Source organism: Piliocolobus tephrosceles, chromosome 5 (assembly GCF_002776525.5).
Source record: "Piliocolobus tephrosceles isolate RC106 chromosome 5, ASM277652v3, whole genome shotgun sequence".
NCBI lineage: Eukaryota > Metazoa > Chordata > Mammalia > Primates > Cercopithecidae > Piliocolobus > Piliocolobus tephrosceles.
In genome coordinates, this window is record NC_045438.1 from 116,942,771 (window position 1) to 116,963,968 (window position 21,198).

The following is a 21,198-nucleotide window of genomic DNA, read 5'->3' on the forward strand; positions in this document are numbered from 1 at the left end:
AAATCTAGGGAATTTTGTATTCATTTGGGAAGTCATTCTCATCATGAGGGGAAACTAGAGGACAGTATATTAAGCAGGAGAATTGAAATAGGAACAGCTTCTATTAGGTTGGTGCAAAGGTAATTGCAGTTTTGCCATTAAAAAGAATGCAAAACAGCAATTACTTCTGCACCAACCTAATGGAAGTCTTTTTTTCTCTCCGGGACTGGAGATAATTGGTGATCTTTACAGGGAAATATAGCCACCTGATTAAAGAGTGGAAAAGAGAGCACAGAGAGATAGTATGGGTTTCATTAGGACCCAAATATGTCCCTGAGGCTCTTTCCAAAGGAAGCAGAAATTCAGAATTGTCTTGATGAATGCAGGGTTTTTGAATGTCTAAGATGAGAAGAATTGGTCAAAATTTTCCTTAAAATGGGGCTTCCGATGATGTGTTTCCCACACCAGCAGCACCTGGTTAGAAATGTAAGTTCTTGGGCCTGCCCCAGACCTACTGAACAAGAAACTTTGGGGATATGGCACAGCAACAGGTGCTTAATCAAACCTTTCTAGTGATTCTGATGCAGGTTAAATTTTGCTTTAAAATATTGGGGAAGGTAGTGGTTGAATCTGACCTTCAAAACCAATGTTTTTTTTTCACTTACTTGCAGTACCTCACCTGAGTTTACATATTGAACCTGAAGAAGGTAGCCTTGCAGGGGGAACGTGGATCACAGTCATTTTTGATGGTAGGTTGGGGTTTTACCAAGTGTATGTTTCTTATGTATTGACCCACAATCCTAAAGAATATGAGTCTTTGGTTTTCTTCCTTGTCTAAGGACAGGTGTAAAAGTGGGCCTGAAGGGAGATGAACAGACGGACCAACTTCTGTCTTTCTAGATGCTGGCTTGCTAATGTCATGGAAGCAAAGCACAGCATGCCATGACACATCTGTGTCCACTTTCCCATTCCAGGCTGTGGGATGGGACTCTGGGATTTCTACATGAGCTGATGTGGAAGTGTGTAGCGTAGTGCTCAGCAATGCATCTCCAAGAACCTTGGCTATCTTCCTTAAAGACAGTCCTCTACCTGGGAGCTTCTACACCATTCCTTAGCATATCCATCCCCAGCAGAGTAAAGAGTAAATCTGACGGCTGAAAAATTCTTTTCTGATTTTAGGCAAATCTTATTTTTATGAGCTTTAGTTTCCTCATTTGTATAATGGGCTTTTGTATAGTGCTTGGCATACCAGCTTCAAGAGGTTTTCGAATCCTCAGATTTACTTAAAATTTATTCAACACAGAGTTACTCAAAGTGTGTTCTTTCATAACAAGGAAAGGGAGATGGTGGGTCTGTGATCAAATAGACTTGGGAAAGTCTAAGTAGATGTTTTTCTTTTTAGGTGTTAGAACACATGTTAGCATATGAAGTTTTAAGATGTAGTCCAGTTTTCTTTTTAAATAAACAAATTAATTGTATAAAAAAAAAAAAAAAAAGAAAAATTCTTTTCTGGATTTAGGTGAACCGGAAGAGAGAAAACTCTTTCATAAAATCATAAATGAGAAAACTCCTTTATACAGCAGCTATAAGGAAATGAGGAGTATTAATTTAATCCTTGGGCAAATTTAATGTCTTACATTGCCCCCAGGATCTTAGCACTGTTTCACACTATCCTGTGTCGATGACAATTCTATTCAGCCTGAGATTTCTTTCCCTTGCATTAGGTTTGGAGTCAGGTGTTCTTTACCCCAACAATGGCTCTCAATTGGAGATACACCTGGTGAACACGAACATGATGGCACCCACACTGCCGAGTATCCCCTGTGACGTCTTTCCTGTTTTCTTGGATTTGCCTGTGGTGATGTGCCAGACCAGGTATACCCGTCTGGGAATAGGAAGACCACACAGGATGAGGGATTTTTGCTTATCTCAGTATCTTTTGGTGACATATTAGAGCAACTGTTGCTGTGATTCAATTGCCAGCTATAGTTGTTAAAAAAAGTTTCATGTGAATATACTTTCTAAAAGGTCCCTAGCTGCGATCTAGAGCTTAAGGGAGGATGACAGTGTGGGGAAGAACTTTGAGATATTCATAAGGAGGGACTGGATTGTGTTTCCATTTTTTTTTTTTTTTTTTTTTTGCAGAGTTCTATGGCTATTAAGATTTTAATAAATGGTGCCATTTTGCCATGACAAATACTCATCTTTTGGAATAGGCATAATTACAACGATTGCACATAAACCCCAAACTGGTTAGAAAGGAAATTTGCTTTAGGCTCTATTTGCTGAGTTTGACATTGCCTCTATTTAGAAAATATTTTTATAGGACTCCAGGGGATCTATTTTCCTACTCAACTTCCTGTTGCCCTGTGAAGTTTAGACTAGTTCATGTTCATTTTTATTTACTCATGTCTTAGGCATGAGTAAATAAAGTGCATAAAATGGGATGATTGGTTAAGAGAAAAAAACCATGTTATTTCCTTTTCTTTTCTGTTCTTTCTTTGAGGAAGTCTCCCCCTCTTCCATGTTTGGCTATCAAAATCACCAATCATACCACATATGCCACGTCTTCCCTGAACACTCAACTAAGTTATCTTTCTCTTTTTTGAAAGGAGAAGGAACAACTTGTAGTAATTCATCCACAGGGTGTATGTGTGTGCACCCACACTTTTTTGTGCAATTCATCACCCTTGAAGGGATTTTTTTTTTGTTGTAATTTACACAAAGGTACAGCATGTGTAGCCTTAGTGACCCTGTGCCTCAGCTCTGAGTTTCTCATAACACTTATATGTCAGTTACCACTTGTCAGATTCATCCTCACAGAATTAAGTGCTTTGAGGGCCGGGAGTGTGTTTAATCTCACCATTGGAGTCCTCATGATGCATTGCACAATACCTTAAGAATAGAAGGTGTTCAATAAATGTCTGTTGAGTTTAACTTTTTTATAGCACTACTATTGGTTTTAAAACTGGGTTATATATTTCCCTTAGGTTTTATGGTGCATTTGGGCATAGACATTCTGCAAAGACTTGCCATGAAATAAGTCAAAGCTCTGGAGATTTACATGTCCTATCTCCTTTATCCCAACATACTGATGATTTTTGGATGCACCATTGATTTTATGTCATCTTTTTAAAGAAAAGAAATATGACCCTATTAAATATACTAATTGATTGGAAGACAAATATCAGATTCAATTAAGTGTGAAAATGTACAGTTTATCATCAACAAAATACTGTCTTACTCATCATTATCATAAAAACACGTAATTGTTTTCTCTAAAACAGCCATTGCAGCGTCAAAGGCAGCACTTCACAATCAAAATATAATGTGAACACAAACGTAATTTAAAATTTTCTATTTAGCCACTTGAAAAAGTCAAAAGAAACAAGTGAAATTAATTTAATAATGTGTTTTATTTAAGTCAACATATCTAAAATATTATTTCAATATGTAATATATACAAATTAATAATGAGATACTTTATATCTTTTTGCATACCAAGTCTTCAAAATTTAGTGTGGATGTTATAATCATGGCATATCTTAATTGGGACTACCCACATTTCAAGTGCTTAATAAGCACATAAGACTAGTGGCTAACACAATGGACAATTCAGATCTAAATATTTAAGGTCATGCTAAAGATTTTGTTGGAAAGGTTTGGAGAGGAGACACGTCTTAAATATAGCTTCTTTCTTATTCATCATATTCTTCCTCTTACAAAAATCAACATGGATGTCAGCATCAGGTGGCAATGAAGCCACTGCAAAATTTATGTAGAGGAGAGAAGATCCAGGACTCTCTGTTTTGATGGCTATATGAAGTGTTTATGGGCTGCTTGGACAATTATCAGAAACAGCCTAGATTCAAGCCCCACTTTGCCCTTAACCTTTGAAGCTCCTACACATAAGTCTCGTAGTTTTTCTGACATTTTTTAAACCATGAAAATGGGGAATTATCAAAGTCTCTTCTAATTCTTAAAGTCCGATGAACCTATGATTCTCAGAAACATGAAATATTAAAAACAATTCATGGAGTTTCAACACAAAAAGTCATAACTTTTTTTGCTGAAGGACTCAGTTCTTAAAGTCTAATAATTATGAGTGGATCTAAGGTGAAAGGTGGCTGATAAGAATCCTTGGTTAGCTCTGTTTTACAAGTGGAGGGAGGAAATTTGAAGTGGCAAGTGGGCTGTTAGCTTTGGGAATTCATGGCTTTTGAGTCATAAGGATTTCCACTTTCTGTCCTCAGATCTCTGCTGTCTGAAGCACACGAGGGTCTGTACTCCCTGCAAGCATACTTCGGGGGACAGTTGGTAAGCAGCCCAAGTCCAGGACCACGAGACAGCTGTACTTTCAAGGTGGGTTCTAAGGTTGGCGGAAGGTATGTTTACATAGTCTGAGAGTGTGCTTGTGTTATTGAAAGGCAAATTGTAAATGAGCCACAGTGTCTGCTTGACCATGTTAAAAAAAAAATGGTGGATAGTAATGAGAGAGTTTCTTAGATCATACTAATGAAAGATGAATGTTGAACGCTTGTATGTCAGCCTTTAGCTAAATGTTTTATATACGTTGTCTAATTCAATGCTCACAATTTTATGGGGTGGCTATTCACTGTCCTGTTTTTACAAATGAACAATCTGAGGCTCAGGGAGATTAAATAATTTGCCCATGTCATCAGGTAGTGACTGGCAGAACCAAGACTTGAACCTGCATCTGACTCTAAATTCTCATCTAAACACAAGCCCATAGAGGGGCCACCAAGATTACCTTTGTAGATCAGTGTTTCATTTTATAGCTCGGATCATGCTGAGTCTCAGCATGGTGAAGACACTCAAGGACCCACATTTCTTGGTGAGGAGACCCAATTTCTACCTCTCTCCCTGCTTCCTGGTATATTTCTGTTAAGTCTTTCCAACACTGAACCAAAAGGGCATTTGCTGTTTGAATTCTCCTTCATGCTGGGGGAGATCAAAAAGGAAGTAGAGAGAGAGAGAGACTTCAGGAAGCCATGCCTGTCTTATTTTACAGCCTTGATACCTATACTGGGAGTTCATTTATATTTGGTTCAGTCTATTGTCCATTTCGGATTAGTTTTAAACGATCTCCGAAAAGTTAAGTCCTAGATGGTTTATGAAAGGCAGAGATTGGCAGTACTTCTGTCGATGTGGTTGCACTTCACATGGGATACCTCTGTTTAAAGCTGTTTCAAAACATACAATGCAGTCACTAATGAATGCTCCTTCAGAATAAGGCTTCACCTTGTAAATTCGTCTCTCCTATGATCCGTGTTCCATATAGGCTATTTGTTTTTGAAATTCGGAATTTGCTGTTGGTTCACATTTAGTAACTTGTTTCTTAATCCAAGAGAATCTTGTTTTCTGGAATTTTGCTTTTGCACATATGCAGCACAAAGAAAAAACATTATATCATTGTTTCTTACTAAGAGCCGCACCACCACCCCTATCCTGTGTCAGGGAACATAACAGAAGAGAGAAGTCCAAGCATGCTTCTTAATCACCATGATCCTTTTCACCCCAGATGGTAGTTTTCCTGCTTGTTAAAAGATTGGTTAGGAGTGAGAGGGGGAAATAAGAGAAACACTTCCTAAAATTGCACATGAAAGAAAACAAGTTCGTCAGTGGTTCAACTATCTTGGCAAGTTGATGAAAAATCACCAGGGGATGCAGTTAATGAGAGGCATTCCAAGCTAAATAAAACACGGCGTGTCTCTTTGTTTTGGGACTGGGACTGGGGAACCATAAGTATTAAAAATTAATCCCATCTTGCCAGTCCACTGCAAAAGGCCTGCTGTGGGCGCTGACAAGTTTGAATAACTCACAGAAGGTTGATCACACAGCTGGTGGCTGCAGCTTTCTCATCCTAATCTGCTGCATTTCCTCTCCCCTCTCTTGCTTCTACTGACCACACTGGGGCCCGAGGATCAGCATGCAGGAAGCTTGATTTGGAAGCTCATTAATTTTTCACTTCGTCATGTCTCTAGCCTGGTGGGTGACCAGGGGCCTGTTTCTCTTAGAAATGTACCATGTTACGTTGTGTCAGCTCAGAGAGAATCACAAGTGAAGCCCTGTTTGAGGTTTAATCCCAAGGCTGCCTCACCACAATCTCAGGTGCTGGGAGGGAGTAATAAAGGGGTTGCTCTGTTTCCCATGGAAGTCTGGTAGAAGGATTACAGACTGAGTGCTGGTTCTTAGATTTCAGGTTGAAACAGAGATATGCTTCCTTATTTGGTTTGGACTCAGTTGTTCCAGCTGCCTCAGCTTCTAAACATCTGTGAGATAGGTCAATAACCACTACTGTACTTCACTAGGCTCCTATGATATAGTACAGTTGAAATAATGTTGGTATGAAGGCCTAGGGGCAGTGGTTGGCTGGGAGGCTGGGGTGGGGACTGAATGTTTGGCAGGTATGTGTGTAACTGTATTAATCTTTATCTTTTGGTGTGATCAGAGCCAGTTCCCAAGCTGTGAAGTAACAACATTGTTATTCTGACCCCCTGACAGCACATATTTTCTGTGAACGATTTTCTAACCCTTTCCTTTAGAAAGTGAGGAAACTAGCCTTCATGGCAGACTGTACAGCATATGGATCAATACTTAAAACCTATGCCCGGCAAGCCACCATCAGCTTTGTTGAAATGTCGGTTGATTCTCAATGTCTGATTAGGGCTGTTGATTAACAACTGAGTTATTCTTTGGTGATATTCTCTCTGGGACTCCTGAGGTTCTGGAAGAAGACCAAAGAAAACAATTTGCTGCTGTAATTTGTTTTGCAAATGGGAAGCACTGTAGGTTGTATGGAATGGTGGTAGTCTAGGCATCTAGAAGGGGTTGGGGGAGGGGGAGGGAGGAGGAGACTAGGTCTCTTCCTAGGTAAGTCATTGGCTCACAGGTCAAGCCTTGGTCTGGCCAGTCTGTCACATTGGCCCTGGTGTGATTTCCTGGTGGAGTAATGCACTAATCTTAGATTAACCCAGATGCCTACAGGTGAGATGGAGTTCCTGAGGTTGTCTCATTCTCACCTCTCCTTCCAGGCAGTATATCAGTCATCCCAGATTGGGCGACTCTATCCATTCACAAAAATTCGAATGTCGTCTACGTACTAGTGTATGCACAGAGACACAGCAGCGACTCAGTCAGGCATTGTCCCTGCCTTTATAGAGCTTGTGGTCAGCAGAGGGTGTGCTTTGGGGACAGGGGGCATTGTAAGATGATTTGGAGTGCCACTGCCAGGCTTTCTCAGGCTTCCAGTGCTCCCATTGATGCTGCTTTCCTCCTTCTTGAAGAAGAATGTTGCTTCCTATTCCTTGAATGCTGCTTTCCTCCTTCTTGAAGAAGAATGTTGCTTCCTATTCCTTGAATCTTTTGAGTCATTTTCCTCACAGCAGGTACCTTCCACTTCTCCAGTAAGCGCCTCAGTTGTGTACCTATCCAGCTTCTCATTTTTTGTAGCTTAGCGATACCTACCAAAGTGCTGGCTGTTAATGATTTAAGTTTTGATCCAATTAAATAAGTGCATTCTTTTCTAGAAAAATCAAAATCTTCAAGGCCTCAAAACATCAAATTACAACAATGGAATTAAAAGACTGACGTTCTGCACAAAGACCTGTCTACCTTTCTTTCTAGTAAAATGTGTTCTTGGGTGTGGAAGGTGGGCAGGTGGAAATAGGCTTGTCAAGGTTTGGACAATATGGTACAGAATAGAGGGCTATGTGACCTTAATCAAATTACCTTCACTTCATCTATAGGAGAAATATGATAATATCCATCATTTCTGTTTCATAGAAATATTACAAGGATAAAAAAACTAGAAAGATGTGAGAGTGACACAAGGAGATGTAACCACTTATTACCTTCAAGTAATGCTGTCTGAGGAATGGCTTATGCCTCCTGTGTTTGTGAATATTTTAATGACACGCTCACTTGTGGTACTATTTTCTAAACAGTTTTCCAAGGCGCAGACACCCATCGTTCACCAAGTTTATCCACCAAGTGGAGTTCCAGGTAAGAATTCTTCTATTAAAATAGGAATAATTGTGAATCTCTTTGCCAAAGCTTGTTGCAAACCTAGGTGAGTGGTTTTTATGAGTGGGAAAATTTAGCTTCTTCTTTGATGCTGTTTTGAAAATAAGAGTCAACCTCTGGTTCATTTTTAACGTGCTTTGGTTTTACTTCTGGGCACTTTTGCTCTGTTACTTCACTGATAACAAAAGGAATGCAAACATGAAAAGAAAAAGAGGACAGCAAAATCAAACGAGTTGATGTTGGAGACTGGAGGAAAGAGGAGTCATCCTTGCTTTTAACTTTATAATCATTCACATAATAATAAACCTTTATTAAACTGTGTGCCAGGATCCAGTCTAAGCTCTTCAGATGTCTCACTAGATCCTCACAAAAACCTGATAACAGAAGAGCTATTTTTATTCCCATTTTGCAGATGAAGAAATGAGGTAGCAAAAGGTTAAGGAATTTGCCAAAAGTCATACAGATAATAAATACCACAGCTGAGATTTGAACCAGACAGCCAGAATCCAGAGTGGCCCATATATCCACCATTTTGTCGTTAACTTTAGTCTTCATCTGGGAGTTTTGTTTATAAAGTTAGAGAGCACACAGATATATAAAAGCCAGGAGGATAGAAAAGAAGATTATATAAAGCTGGGGGATTTACATAAAAGACGGGATTGCAACTGAGAAGTAGATTCAGGGATTGCTAAATCTGCCTTAAAACTAAGTAGTAAACACAACTAGGATTATACATAATTTGCTGTCTGATTCCTGCCAAATTCCTGCCTTTATTTAAGGTTTTCCACTTGTTAGGGTTTCCAAAATGGTATGAGTGTGCTAAAAAGTTGCTGAATTTTTATTATAGTTGTGTCTAAATGCATAGATGGATCTTGTTGTTTTGATTGGCTCAACAGCTTAAGCATGTCAGAATGAAGATCTAAGTTATTGAAAAGCGTTTTATATGTTCTATGTTTGTGTGTATAGACACAGATTATGTATGAGTGAATTTAAATTATATTTCAGAGAATGTGAATTTGGCATGCTCTTATTCATGCGGGTTTTTCACAGATCTGTTCCTTTTCATTTGTCTGAATAATCAGAACCTGATATTTTATGAAAGAGAGATGTGGTCTGTGAAAATCACGTGCAGTCATTTGGGTCCCTGCTGCTCTGGTGTTAGAAACTCCTGTTTAGATAGCAGAAGTCTTGTTAGGATGAGGGATGAGGAAGCAGCCGGCCGTTAGAGGTGTGAAATGGAATGTCAGCTGGTACCCAGATCTGCCAAGCCCGTTTCTCTCACCAAGCTGGAGTTCTGCTCCGTGTCTCTTCCACCTTCTGGGGAAAGGATTGGTGGCTGGCTGGGTTGGAGTGGTCTGGGCAGGATCCATACAACTGCATCTTTATAATCACTTTCCAAATGAATACTCTCATTTCATTTGAGAAGCCTGTCCAGTGTAGCAGCCAGGGAGATGGGGGAGGTGGTAGGGACAAGAGGGGTGATGCTTTCTGAGCAGTTGGGTTTGCATACGTGGTTAGCAGTCGTTCACTACGACATGGAATCCCCCAGCACCGTGCTCTGGTGTGGCCATTTGTCAGCCTCTGTTGGCCATCTTTGTTTAGAAAGAAAACAAAAACCCACAGAAATTCCTAATTTCTACAGCCTTTTGTTAGTTTTAAAACTGTGCCTGTCAAAGCTAGAAGTCATACTCACCAAGGCTAGGGAATCGATCATTTAGCCCTATTAAAATTAGAATTATTCTGCCAGATTTTTTTTTTAGCAGTAACAGGAAACTTGAGACTCTGGGTTTCTGCCAACTCTGTGACCTTTGCCTGTCATTAGGTCATTCTACCCATGCACCTACAAAATGGTGGCTATAATACCTTCCAAACAGTTTCTATTATTTTAGTGAGAGTGAGTCATTCAATGACTGCAGATGAAAGTCACTTCTTATTAATAACACACAAGTGCAGTATGAAGGGAACATCTTTTTGGTCGCATTCTTTGGTGGCCTTCAATGTCTATAAAGGGGCTCAGTTTTCTGGATTCCATGACCTCATTAGTCCCTCAGTACCCTTTTCTCTTCTATTCCTTGAGGTTTATCTCACTAACCAACATTCTGTCACCTCTAAACATTGCCTGTGATAGTTTAAGTAGATACAGTTAAATATTCTAATTATTTGGAAGGCATATACTTGGGATCCCTGAAGACCCATCAGATTGTGTGATATAAGCCTCTTCATATCACATATTCATTTTAGCAAGTGCCCAGAGGAAAGTCTCATGAAGCCTGGAGCACCCAGGTCACATTGTTCTTAAATTTCATGTTGGATGGATGGTCTCCGCAGAGCCAAAAGAATGGAACAGGGCAGTGTGTGGAGACGAGCCCCTTCTTTCGGAAACGTTCACACTTTCTGAGACTGTGAAGACTCATTATTCCTTCTGTGCTCCATGCATAGATGATTAAGTCTGTGATGGAAACAATAGCTTATTTTAGCTTTTATATTGTATAATATTTATCACTAAATCATACCCTTGACCTTACTGTTGGTACAATTTATTAAAAGCATTAATTTTCTGGGTCATGACCTGCTTTGCCATATTGAGTATATGTAACCAAAAAGAAACATGTTTTTTTAAATTATACATTGAGTTTGAGCTGAGTCCATTAAATTAAAAAAAAATTCCTTCTTCAAACAGGAAAACTAATACATGTATATGGCTGGATTATGACCGGAAGATTGGAAACTTTTGATTTTGATGCTGAGTACATTGATAGGTAAGCGTGTGTTTGTTTTTGGGTTTAACTAGTTACATACATGCTGCACGGCTTCCTGGGACCAGCTTCCCTGATGGCAATAAATTGTAAACAGTTGGCACTGAATTGCTATTTTCCTCTCTTTGCAGTTTATGGTCCCTCATGAGCTGGGCTTCAGCAAACTTTGTTAATGTAATTGCAACTGGTCGATTAAGTTGGTCCATTTATTTACTGACAACTAGTCACTCTGGGCTCAGTGTGAAATGAACTGTAATTGCATCTGTGGATTTTCTTTTTGAATTCTCACCCTTCCTTCCTTTGTTTCTGAGGCTGAAATAGATTCTTTATAAAATGATGTGTAAACCCAAAAGCCCATTATAACTTTCTTATTTGGTTGTTATCCATTTGTGCTTTAAAAATTGTATTAGTGGGATCAGAGGAAAACATGGACACAGGTACTAAAAGCCATAGAGCTTTTAATGTTTTCTGGGAATGATTAGGATGTCAACATGACTTTCTTCACTGGAGATGTGGTGGAAAGTGTTGCTATTAAATCATCCACACTAGAGAGAGAGGAGAACAAGACAAAAAGTGTTGAAATTGTAGAGGCTGTAGGAAGCTCTAAGCAACTGTAATCATTCAACAAATGAAGCAACTGTACTGAGGATTTATAAGGTAGAAGGAAAATAATCTTACTATATGCTCAGCTGCATAGATTCTATACATGGTGTCTAATTTTTCCTTCACTCGGGATGGGTTGGGGGCATCCTCTTCTGTTCTATTCCATTTGTCTGATTTTGCCCTAGTTGAAGAGAACATGATCTGATTACTCTCAGGATTTACATTTCTGGCATTAAGCAATGGTCAACCTACCTTACTAGAAAACTACTCTTGTTGTGGGGATTAGAAACTCCTACTACATCCTTGGGAATGTGCCACATTTGCTAGTTGGTCCCATCCCAGCCTTTGTCTGGGATACAGTCTTTGAAAGGGGGAATAAAGGCATAAATGCAATATTATCTCTGTGTAGAACCAATATAGCCAGTGTGGAGATGATGAAGGTTTTTTGGGAAGGGAGAAATATTTTCTGTTTAGTGTGAAAGCATGAGCCATGAGTGCACCCCTACTCTCTGCTGAGAATTTGACTTGACATCCGCCTTCAGCCACTTGCAATAGTGCAGAAAAATCCAGAGGAGAATGTTCATAGCCATGTTTCCTCTGAGTTTTTTGAGGAATGTTTATTGGGAGCATTGCACAATTATCCCCTGTCTTTTGTTTTCCTTTTTTTCTTTTTTTAAAAATCCAGCCCAGTGATCTTGGAAGCTCAAGGAGACAAATGGGTTACTCCTTGCTCTCTTGTAAATAGGCAGACGGGAAGCTGGTGAGTGTCTTATTTATCTTGCCAATGCATATGCTTGTAAGTTCTTCCACATGTACAACACACATACTCTCTCTATCTTTCTCTACCCACTCACCACATATCTGTTTTTTAAAAATATAAATCACACATAGCTATTTACTGCCTTATCTTTAGACTACTGAAAAAGACACAGGGATTGATTCAAAGTGCATATTGAAGTGGATGCCAAAAACCTTCCTTGAAAACACATAGCTAATACTTGTTAGGGGCTTACTATAGGCCAAATTCTGCTTGAATGTTTTACATTGAAGTCACCCAATAATCTTGGGAATATGTATGATTACTAGTCTCACATTATAGATGAGGAATTTGAGAAACAGAGAAGTTAAGTAACTTGCACAAGGTCTCACAGAGAGCAAGTGGCAGACCTGGGATTTGAACCTTGTCTAACTAATCAGCCCCCAGAGTTCATGATCTTAACCACTATACTTCAGTGACTAGCCAAAGGTAGAAATAACTTAAAAATTTAGGAATAAGTTTCTACACTCTCCAGTTTAAATACCCAACGTTTTACTGTATTTTTACTTCACTCTGGACAGGGTGGGTTGCCCTTCCTTTGAGGCCATTACAAGAATGACACTCTATGGTTTCACTTTTTCAGACTGGTGTATAGTAGAGCCAAATTCTACACTTGTGTGTAGTCTTCCTTGTGTCTGCATTTTGTTTGGTCAGAATTGTCCTTTATGGGGTTCATACTTGATAACAGTTTTTTTTAAAAATAAAGGTTTTGTTATACTTGTCATATGACACATTTGAAAAGAAAGGACCAAATGCTTAGGGTAATACTAGTTAGTACTAGGGCAAATGCTTAGGGTATTACTAACTAGTATTACCCTATATATACACTAGTTAGTAATACCCTAAGCATTTGCCCTAATGAACTCATTATACCTTCAGTACCTACCATTTTCTCTGGCAAATTTGTTTTTCCTTTTGCTTTCTACTTTCCTGGTTAAAGAGTCAGATCTTCTGGTGGTGAGTTGTCTGGTCATTCTTACCTCCGTTTGCCTTTTCCTTAGTTATCCTATCCAGGAGGACCATGGTCTTGGGACTCTGCAGTGCCATGTGGAAGGCGATTACATCGGTCTGTTAGAGAAGTAACATAATTTTAAAGTCTTGTCCATTTCTTTCTCTGTGTCCAGACAAAAACAATTGCAAGATTGGTTCACATGAGGATAATAATAATAACAATAATTACTATTTGTTAAGAATTCCCTGGAAAACACTAGTATATGAAACAGCTCATATAGAAACTTATTTAATGCTCACACACCTGTGAAGTTGGTGGGATTATTTTGGCTTTGCAGGTGAGAAAAATTGAAGTTAGTTACCAGTAGATCAGTATTTAGATGGTGCTCCATCTAACTCCAAGCCTGGGCTCTTCCCTGCTATGCAATACTACATTTGCCCTTTTATTGCTAGAAGGCCACATTGCTAATGATGCTAAGCTTATGAGGTGTTGTTTTGGTGGCGGGGGTAAATAAGTTACAGGTTTGGGTGGTAATTTGATGATGTTGGAGTCTTTGGGCTTATGAAAGCAATGGCCTGGCCCAGAAGATTCATGCAGATTCCTGAGTTAATGTGTGTTTCTTTGTGTTACAGGCTCCCAGAATGTTAGCTTCTCAGTATTTAATAAAGGAAAGTAAGTAACTGGGTATAGAAATAGGCAAATTTGTCTTCATATTATATTATCTATCTCTCTCATCTTGCTTACTTTATCTTTTTATGATGGAAAATTTTAAACATATAAAAACAGAATAGTATAATGAGACGACATGTACCTCCTTGACTTTTTTTACTTCGGTGAAAAAAATTGTGTCCTCGTCACTAATCTGCAGGCAATGTGTGTTTCGATATGGTGGTGGTGCAGAATTTTGGAAATTAAATCTTAAGTAATTTCCAAGTACTGTAGGTTGAAAACTGTCACAAGTATCTTATAAGGAACATGGTTTCATGAAATACATTGTACCATCCAGGCAGTGCCTTCTTCAAAAGGGAAGGGGTCCACATTTCATCACACTTTGAAGTGACAAATCAGGATTCTGGATTTCTGAATCCTTACCTTACATTTTGCCCCTATATAGTTTGACAAGTGTTTCTGTTAAAAGTGCAGGGTCTAGTTGATAATAATTGCATTGTAATGACAGTGGCAATTATATATAGCTCTACAGCCCAAAGTATGGAGATTTTCTCTCATTCTCATTTTGGAAGAAATAAAATTAATGTCTATTGAGTATTGATTATAGGCCAACTAAGGACTAGGCCGTTTCACACTCATCATTTCATTGAACATTTGTGGCACTCTATGAAACAGGCATTATTCCCATATGATAATTTTACATATCAGAAAACAACTTTGTCCCAGTGGTATTGTTCTCTAGTCATCCAAGGGAGCTGCTATTTCAACTGTTCTAAAGATCGATAGAAGGAAGATCCCAATCTTCCTTTCAGGCAGCTGACTAAAAAAAAAAAAAAAGCAATCCCAGATGATATTTTCATTCAAAACAGAACTTTGTCTTTTTCGAAGGTCAATGATCCACAAGAAGGCATGGCTGATCAGTGCTAAACAGGACCTTTTCCTATACCAGACACACTCAGGTACTATTCGCCTTTACGAAGTACCCCTTCCCTTGTGCCTCACTCAACGTTGGCCCCTCCTTCCCTATCTTTTGTCCATTTCTTGATGACCATTAACACCCAAAGCAATCCCTACAATCATAGACAGCCTTGTGGTTTTAGTTGAGATTAAATTGCTTGTATCCATGTCAGGTTTAGTTAATATATTAAAAGAGTCTTGATATTATATTTCTATACAAAGTCTATGGATATAAACTGAATAAAAGAAAGGAGAATCTTGCCTTATTCTATGTTCTGAAAGTAAAAGAAAAAAGGTGGCACTTAAAAACTCTTAAAGCACATCTTTCCAGTTACTTCAATATCCATTTCTGAACATTCATTCAACAATTTATGACTAATATTGACATTAAGCTGTTCTGTTACCATCTGATAAGTAAACCCTCATACTAAAAAAAAAAGAATGTGAGAATTGGAAGCTTGCATGGAATTGTGAACTCAATTTGGTAGTAGAAAGCTGGCTACTAAAGAATACTTAGATTCTAGAATGGAATACTGTCACACAGCCACTGAAGAACTGTGTGAGGTAGGTTCAGATTCCGGAAGCAATCAAAATCTACCTTTGTCAAAAGTGCAAGATAATTCACAGGCCATGGAGCAAATGTCATTTGCTCTCTAGATAGCCTAGTCCTGCAACAGCTGAATTTTCACCCTGATTTTTCCTTTCTTTAAACAGTATAACTCGTCTGTTTGGGGTAAGTTTGAAGAAGCGCCCAAGGTGATAGTGATAGTGATGGCTGCTACAGGAAGAATGTCAGACTTTGTTAAGTGCTTTACATAAAATCTCAATATTTATTTCACTGAGCTATGAGATGGATTAACATTAGCCCGATTTTACAGATGAGGAAACAGACTCAGACAAACAAAGCATCTTGTCCAAAGCCAAAGGTTTTACTGCTAGAACATTTAGTTCCAATTCCAAATCTTATGTCCATAGCCAATATAGGGTGGGAAGTACACTCTTCTTGCCACCCCACTCCAAGGTTTCTGTGAGTCTGCCCATCACTATCAAACCCTGGAATGATTGATAGGCTGACAGGTATCCCTGACGACACAGTGCTTTTACATTTCCAGAGCCAATGTCTTCTTGGGATCAGGACTCACAGGCCAGAACTTCTTCAGAGCAGAGGAGGCTATAGGCAGAGAGGGTATGGACAGCTATGAAGAATCCTGGGCTGAGCTCCTCAGGGGCTGACATTCAATCACTAGTTGAGTGTGGTTAAGCCTTTTAAGCTTTCTGAGCCTCAATTAAGCATCTCTAAAATGGACAAAGCGGTGCTTATCCTTCTTATTCCAAAAGTCGTATAAAGAGGTAGAGGAGCAAGAATCTTGGAATTCATCCAAGATTTTTCTTTCCTCCTCCTTTCCATAGCCGTTCAATCACAATGTCTGCCAGTTTTTATCTCTTATTTGTGATGTATCTGTACAGCAACTGTCTGTTTCTGGACCCCATCACCTCTTGTGTTACATGCTGTAGTGGTTTCTAGAGGCCCTGAGTTGCCCTCTGCCCCTTCAAGCCCCTCCCCCACATTCTCTACATCAAGCATATGTCTGATGCATGGTTCCCTCCTACTCACCATCCTCTGATGGCTTGCTATCCCCTATTGGAAATGGGCCAAACTTCTGACATCCTCCTTGTCTGTTTCTCTAGCTCTCTCTCTCTCTCTCTCTGTCATACTCCAGCAACACTTGCATGCACTGTGCAATTTCTTCTCTCCACACTCAGGCTATCTTTTGTTTTAAATGCCCTCTCCTTCTCCTCTTTGCTAGGCCACTTCTAATTCGTCCTTTAAGACTCAGAATAGTGTCATCTCTAAACATTTTCTTCTATACCTCAATACTCCCATCCTACTCCTAAACTTCTTGTTCTTTCACATACTCTCTCATTTCTCCAACCCAAGGTATTAAATGATAGTTTTGCACACCTGCTTTACGATGCTGATCTTCTTGAGGACAAGAATTATTTCGTATTCATCTTTATATCCCTAGTATACCACATAATAGGTGCTCTGTGAATGTTGAAAAAATTATCAAATATCTACAACTATGTTAAAAGTTTAAGAACTTCATAAATTGTTTTGTCTCTGATCTGTGTAATTTTGAATGCATGACAAAAGAATGTGTTAATCTCTACATAAAGCTAATACAAAATTCCAGTGCTAGTGTAAAAAAAAAAGAAATTTTAAAATAGTAAGTTAAAAGCAGGGGGTTATTATGATTAGCGGTGAATTTTGGTATCTGACTGTAAGGGATCAATCTTTGCCTCCATATGTCTCCTCTGCTTTGTCACATGGGAAAAAGCATTATAAAATAATCTCCTAAAATGTCTGTTTTTCAGTGGTAACCATTCATCATTAGCCTTTGTACCTTCAGTTTACACAAAATGTAACTCCTCTTTTCTCTGGAGGGAATGAATCTTAGAAATGTCAAAGCTTGATAATGGAGAGGAAAGAATGAGATAAAGCTAAATTCTGGGGACTATGTGTCATATTACTGCAGGCAATTTCCTTTTTTTTTTCTTTTTTCTTTTATTTTTTCTTGAGACAGCGTCTCGCTCTGTCACTCAGGCTGGAGTGCAGTGGCGCCATCTCAGCTCAGTGCAACCTCCCGTCTCCTGGGTTCAAGCAATTCTCCTGTCTCAGCCTCCCAAGTAGCTGGGATTACAGGTGCACACCACGACACCCGGCTAATTTTTGTATTTTTAGTAGAGACAGGGTTTCACCATATCGGTCAGGTTGGTCTCGAACTCCTGACCTCAGGTGATCCACCTGCCACCCGCTTCAGCTTCCCAAACTTCTGGGATTACAGGCCTGAGCCACCACACCTGGCCACCGTAGGCAGTTTTAAACAATCAGGAGCAGCATGAAAGAACTGGGTATGAGGTGTGAGGTGCATGTGGGGAAGGAACATTCAGTATGGGGAAGAATGGGAGGGTCCTAAAGACAGTGAAATTCATTCTCCTGCTTAGAGTGAATTACAGATTCATGTGGGTGAACTGAAGCCTTTCCCAGTGTACTCAAAGTTGATTCCTCCTTGTGCTGTAACTTATTGTTCCCTGACTTGTCAATATTGTCCTTGAGGTCAGGAGACAGATTTTCTGAGAAAACATCATGGTACCTAGGGGCTTTTGCTGATACCATGAATGACTCCACATTTCCCCTTCCAATTGGAAAATATTGATCCTGGATAATATATACTTCTGATCTTTTTCTTATTATGTGCATTTTTAAACAGTTACTACTAGAAAAAATTTCAACTGTTGCTGAACTTAGAAAGTTAAAGTAAGAAATAAATTATTAATGTATCCTATTATTATTATCTGGGTCATATTCTGATCTATATTTGGAAGCTTACTTTTTTTTGTTAAACTCTTGCAGAAATATTATCTGTGTTTCCAGAAACTGGGAGCCTTGGGGGAAGAACGGACATCACAATTACAGGAGACTTCTTTGACAATTCTGCCCAGGTTACCATTGCAGGTAACTATGTTGAAATGGCTGAAAATAGTTCATAATTTTAGATGCCCTAGGAGACTATATGTCTGTATGGCGTGAGGGATACAGGAGGAAGCAAGCTTTGCCCCTTCTGACTTACCATGTTTGATAAGTCATGTGTTTGGTTGAGAACAGGTAGGATTTCGATCCTGCAGTACATGGGTCAGAGGAACAGAATGTCCTGCAGACACACTCACGATGCATAGGCAATTCCCTCAGGTGCCCCATCTTGTGAGTGAAGAGAAAGAAAGAAATAGAGCTGCTTCTTAGCAAAGGTTTACTCCTACTAAAAACAGCCCCTCTCTTTGCTCTCCCTTGTTAACTATCTTGATACAGACAAGCAGGAGTGGGTGGGCATTTGCTATACAGATTATTCTGGAAATCACCCACACCCCAAACTTGGCAAACCCTTCTGTGGACCTATCTAGAGCCTTTTGCTCTGCCAGGTCCTGTAGTAGGCGGGATGCTTCTGTAGTCAGTGACACCAAGGGTGTCCTCACACTGTCAAGTCACACTTATCTCCCATGCTCAGCCAAGTGGTTCAGTACATCCTCAATGAAGAGCACTTCATTGCATGGCTTTCCTTCTGAATACTTCAAGCTGCCCTATGCTCTGCTGCTCTGCAATCTCTCTTTTCTCCTTCAATTGGGGTGACAACTTTTGCTATTCCATCTACACCCAGTCCTTTGCCTTAGAATAGGAGCCTGTCTACTTCAGTCTGGTCTTGCCATCACATCTCCCCACTGCCTCTCTCTCTCTCTCTCTCTGTATGTGTGTGTGTGTGTATACATAATTGCATATATATACACACATATACACACACATACATACATTTCTTTAATTCCCTTTAGGCATTCCATGTGATATTAGACACGTGTCTCCCAGGAAGATTGAGTGCACCACTCGGGCTCCAGGTAAAGATGCGAGGCTCACCACCCCTCAGCCAGGTAAGGAAGCCACCAGGGCTGTTCAATAAACTCTGTATATCTTTAATCGTGAGGGGCTGATGAGTAGAAATAAAAGGGTTTGAATTCTGTATCATCTATTTGACTGGCTAACTCGATGAGCCCTGGGTCCACGATACCATTGTCAAGGCTCCCCTTTCAGGAAGGCTCTTAGTTTTATTCAGGTGCTTAGTGACACTGCACTTCTAGCCCCAGCCGGCTGTATGGCCAGTGGCGTCCAGAAGAGACCATTGTCTAGAAAGCATAACTGCCCTCAAGATATTGTTATAGCTACTGGAGGAAACCCCCAAACTGCCCGCCTTCATTCAGTGGGTCAGTTGAGTGTCCACTGGCTAAGAAGACAGGAACATTAGAGTGTGCTCGGCTATGCTCAAAACAACAGCATTAGACAAGGCCAGAGAGTGGGGCACAATGGGATGTATTTAAATATGAATTTTTCTCCCCTGTGGGCATCTGTCTGCTGCTTTGAGAAACAGGGATGTATTGTGATGTTGCCACCAGGTTATGCCTGAAGTCGGCAGAAATGGAGGAGACAAGGCAGCTTCCAGCTGTCCTTCTCTGTTTAAAGTGTCCACCCCACAGCAGCAAATTAAGAGCACAACACTGGAACACTTTTCTGCTGAGCATTAGAACTGAAGACTCAAGTGTAGTCAGGGATGAAGGGCAGTTGGTGTGTTACCCAGCTCAGAACCACAGGCTGACTTAATGGTTAAACTCCAGGCAGCAAGAGTCAACTCTAGAGGCACAGTACCTACAGGGAAAGTTGCCCAGCAGGGGAAAAAAACCTTTCTAAAGAAAGGGCATTCAGGTATGAAAATGCACGCAAAGTTTTGGCTTGAGAATTCTCCAGCTCCCAGATCTGCAGTTTTTACTCAGTGAAAGCTCCCATCCAAGGAAACAAAACTACTGAAACAAGTAATAGAGATAATGTGTGTTTCCTGTCAGGAAATACAGAGTCTGCTCCCTTTTTGAGTTTCCTGCTTTAGCTACTTGGGTAGTGGTAGGATAATTTCCTGAATGCAGCTGGTTTTGACAGTTAGTGATGCCCTTTATGAAGGGCTTTTGAAGTTTCTTCCACAGAAGCTGGGCAAATTACTACGGAAACCAACTGTTCTCAACCAGGGGCAATGTTGCCCCTCAGGGGACACGTAGCAATGTGTGGAAACATGTTTGGCTGATAGACTGGAGGTGGTGGTGGTGGTGATGATGATACTGACATCTAGTGGGCAGAGGCCAGGAAGGCTGCTAGACATTCTGCAATGCATAGGACACACCCTCACAACAGTTACCCAGCCTAAAATATCAATAGTGCTGAGGTTGAGAAATCCTGGTTTAAAGTAATATTTTCAAAATATGCTCTTACTTTTCTGTTTATTCCTTATCCACCTCTCCCTTTTAGGAGTTATTGAGGAACAACAGTATTAGTTTAAAATAATAATTACCATAATTACCTTTATTGAGCACTTACCGTATTCCAGGCTCTTGGAGTATATATTTTCCCTTAGTCCTAGTGTATTATTGCTATTTTATTATTGGTCCCATTTTGATGCATGAGAAAAATGAAGATACAAGGACATCAAGGAATTTGCTCAAAGCTACACTTCTGTGATTCCAGAGTTTTACCCTTAGCTCAAGTTAGTATTCAATATTGATTGTACCTGTGCCTTTGGCCTCGGAGTTTGCTTAATACAAAATATAAATTAATACGATATCATTTAAAATGTCACATAATAGCAGCATGACACATATTTGGCTCTGGGTGCAGGTCCACAAATTGAGGCCATGACACTTGAGAAACTTAAGGATTGCCAATGTTATGGGAAAAAAAGGACTTTAGAGAATTGAATTTCCCTGCTGAACTGGGCCTTAAAAGATACTGAAGCCCACTTCCGGCTTTGGGAAGCACAAAAGCAAGCCGCGTC

At 39.8% G+C, this 21,198-nt stretch overlaps 1 protein-coding gene across 1 annotated transcript in view; it reads left to right on the forward strand.

Annotated features, from left to right (window-relative positions):
• Positions 1 to 21,198, forward strand: part of PKHD1 (PKHD1 ciliary IPT domain containing fibrocystin/polyductin) — a 469,171-nt gene that overhangs the window by 1,021 nt on the left and 446,952 nt on the right. Inside the window, exons 2-12 of the mRNA XM_023212993.1 lie at positions 651 to 728; positions 1,704 to 1,854; positions 4,233 to 4,341; positions 7,947 to 8,004; positions 10,706 to 10,784; positions 12,070 to 12,144; positions 13,203 to 13,267; positions 13,786 to 13,825; positions 14,711 to 14,781; positions 18,195 to 18,296; positions 19,163 to 19,258. Coding sequence (XP_023068761.1) covers positions 651 to 728; positions 1,704 to 1,854; positions 4,233 to 4,341; positions 7,947 to 8,004; positions 10,706 to 10,784; positions 12,070 to 12,144; positions 13,203 to 13,267; positions 13,786 to 13,825; positions 14,711 to 14,781; positions 18,195 to 18,296; positions 19,163 to 19,258 — 924 coding nt within the window. The remainder of the gene's footprint in view (positions 1 to 650; positions 729 to 1,703; positions 1,855 to 4,232; positions 4,342 to 7,946; positions 8,005 to 10,705; positions 10,785 to 12,069; positions 12,145 to 13,202; positions 13,268 to 13,785; positions 13,826 to 14,710; positions 14,782 to 18,194; positions 18,297 to 19,162; positions 19,259 to 21,198) is intronic.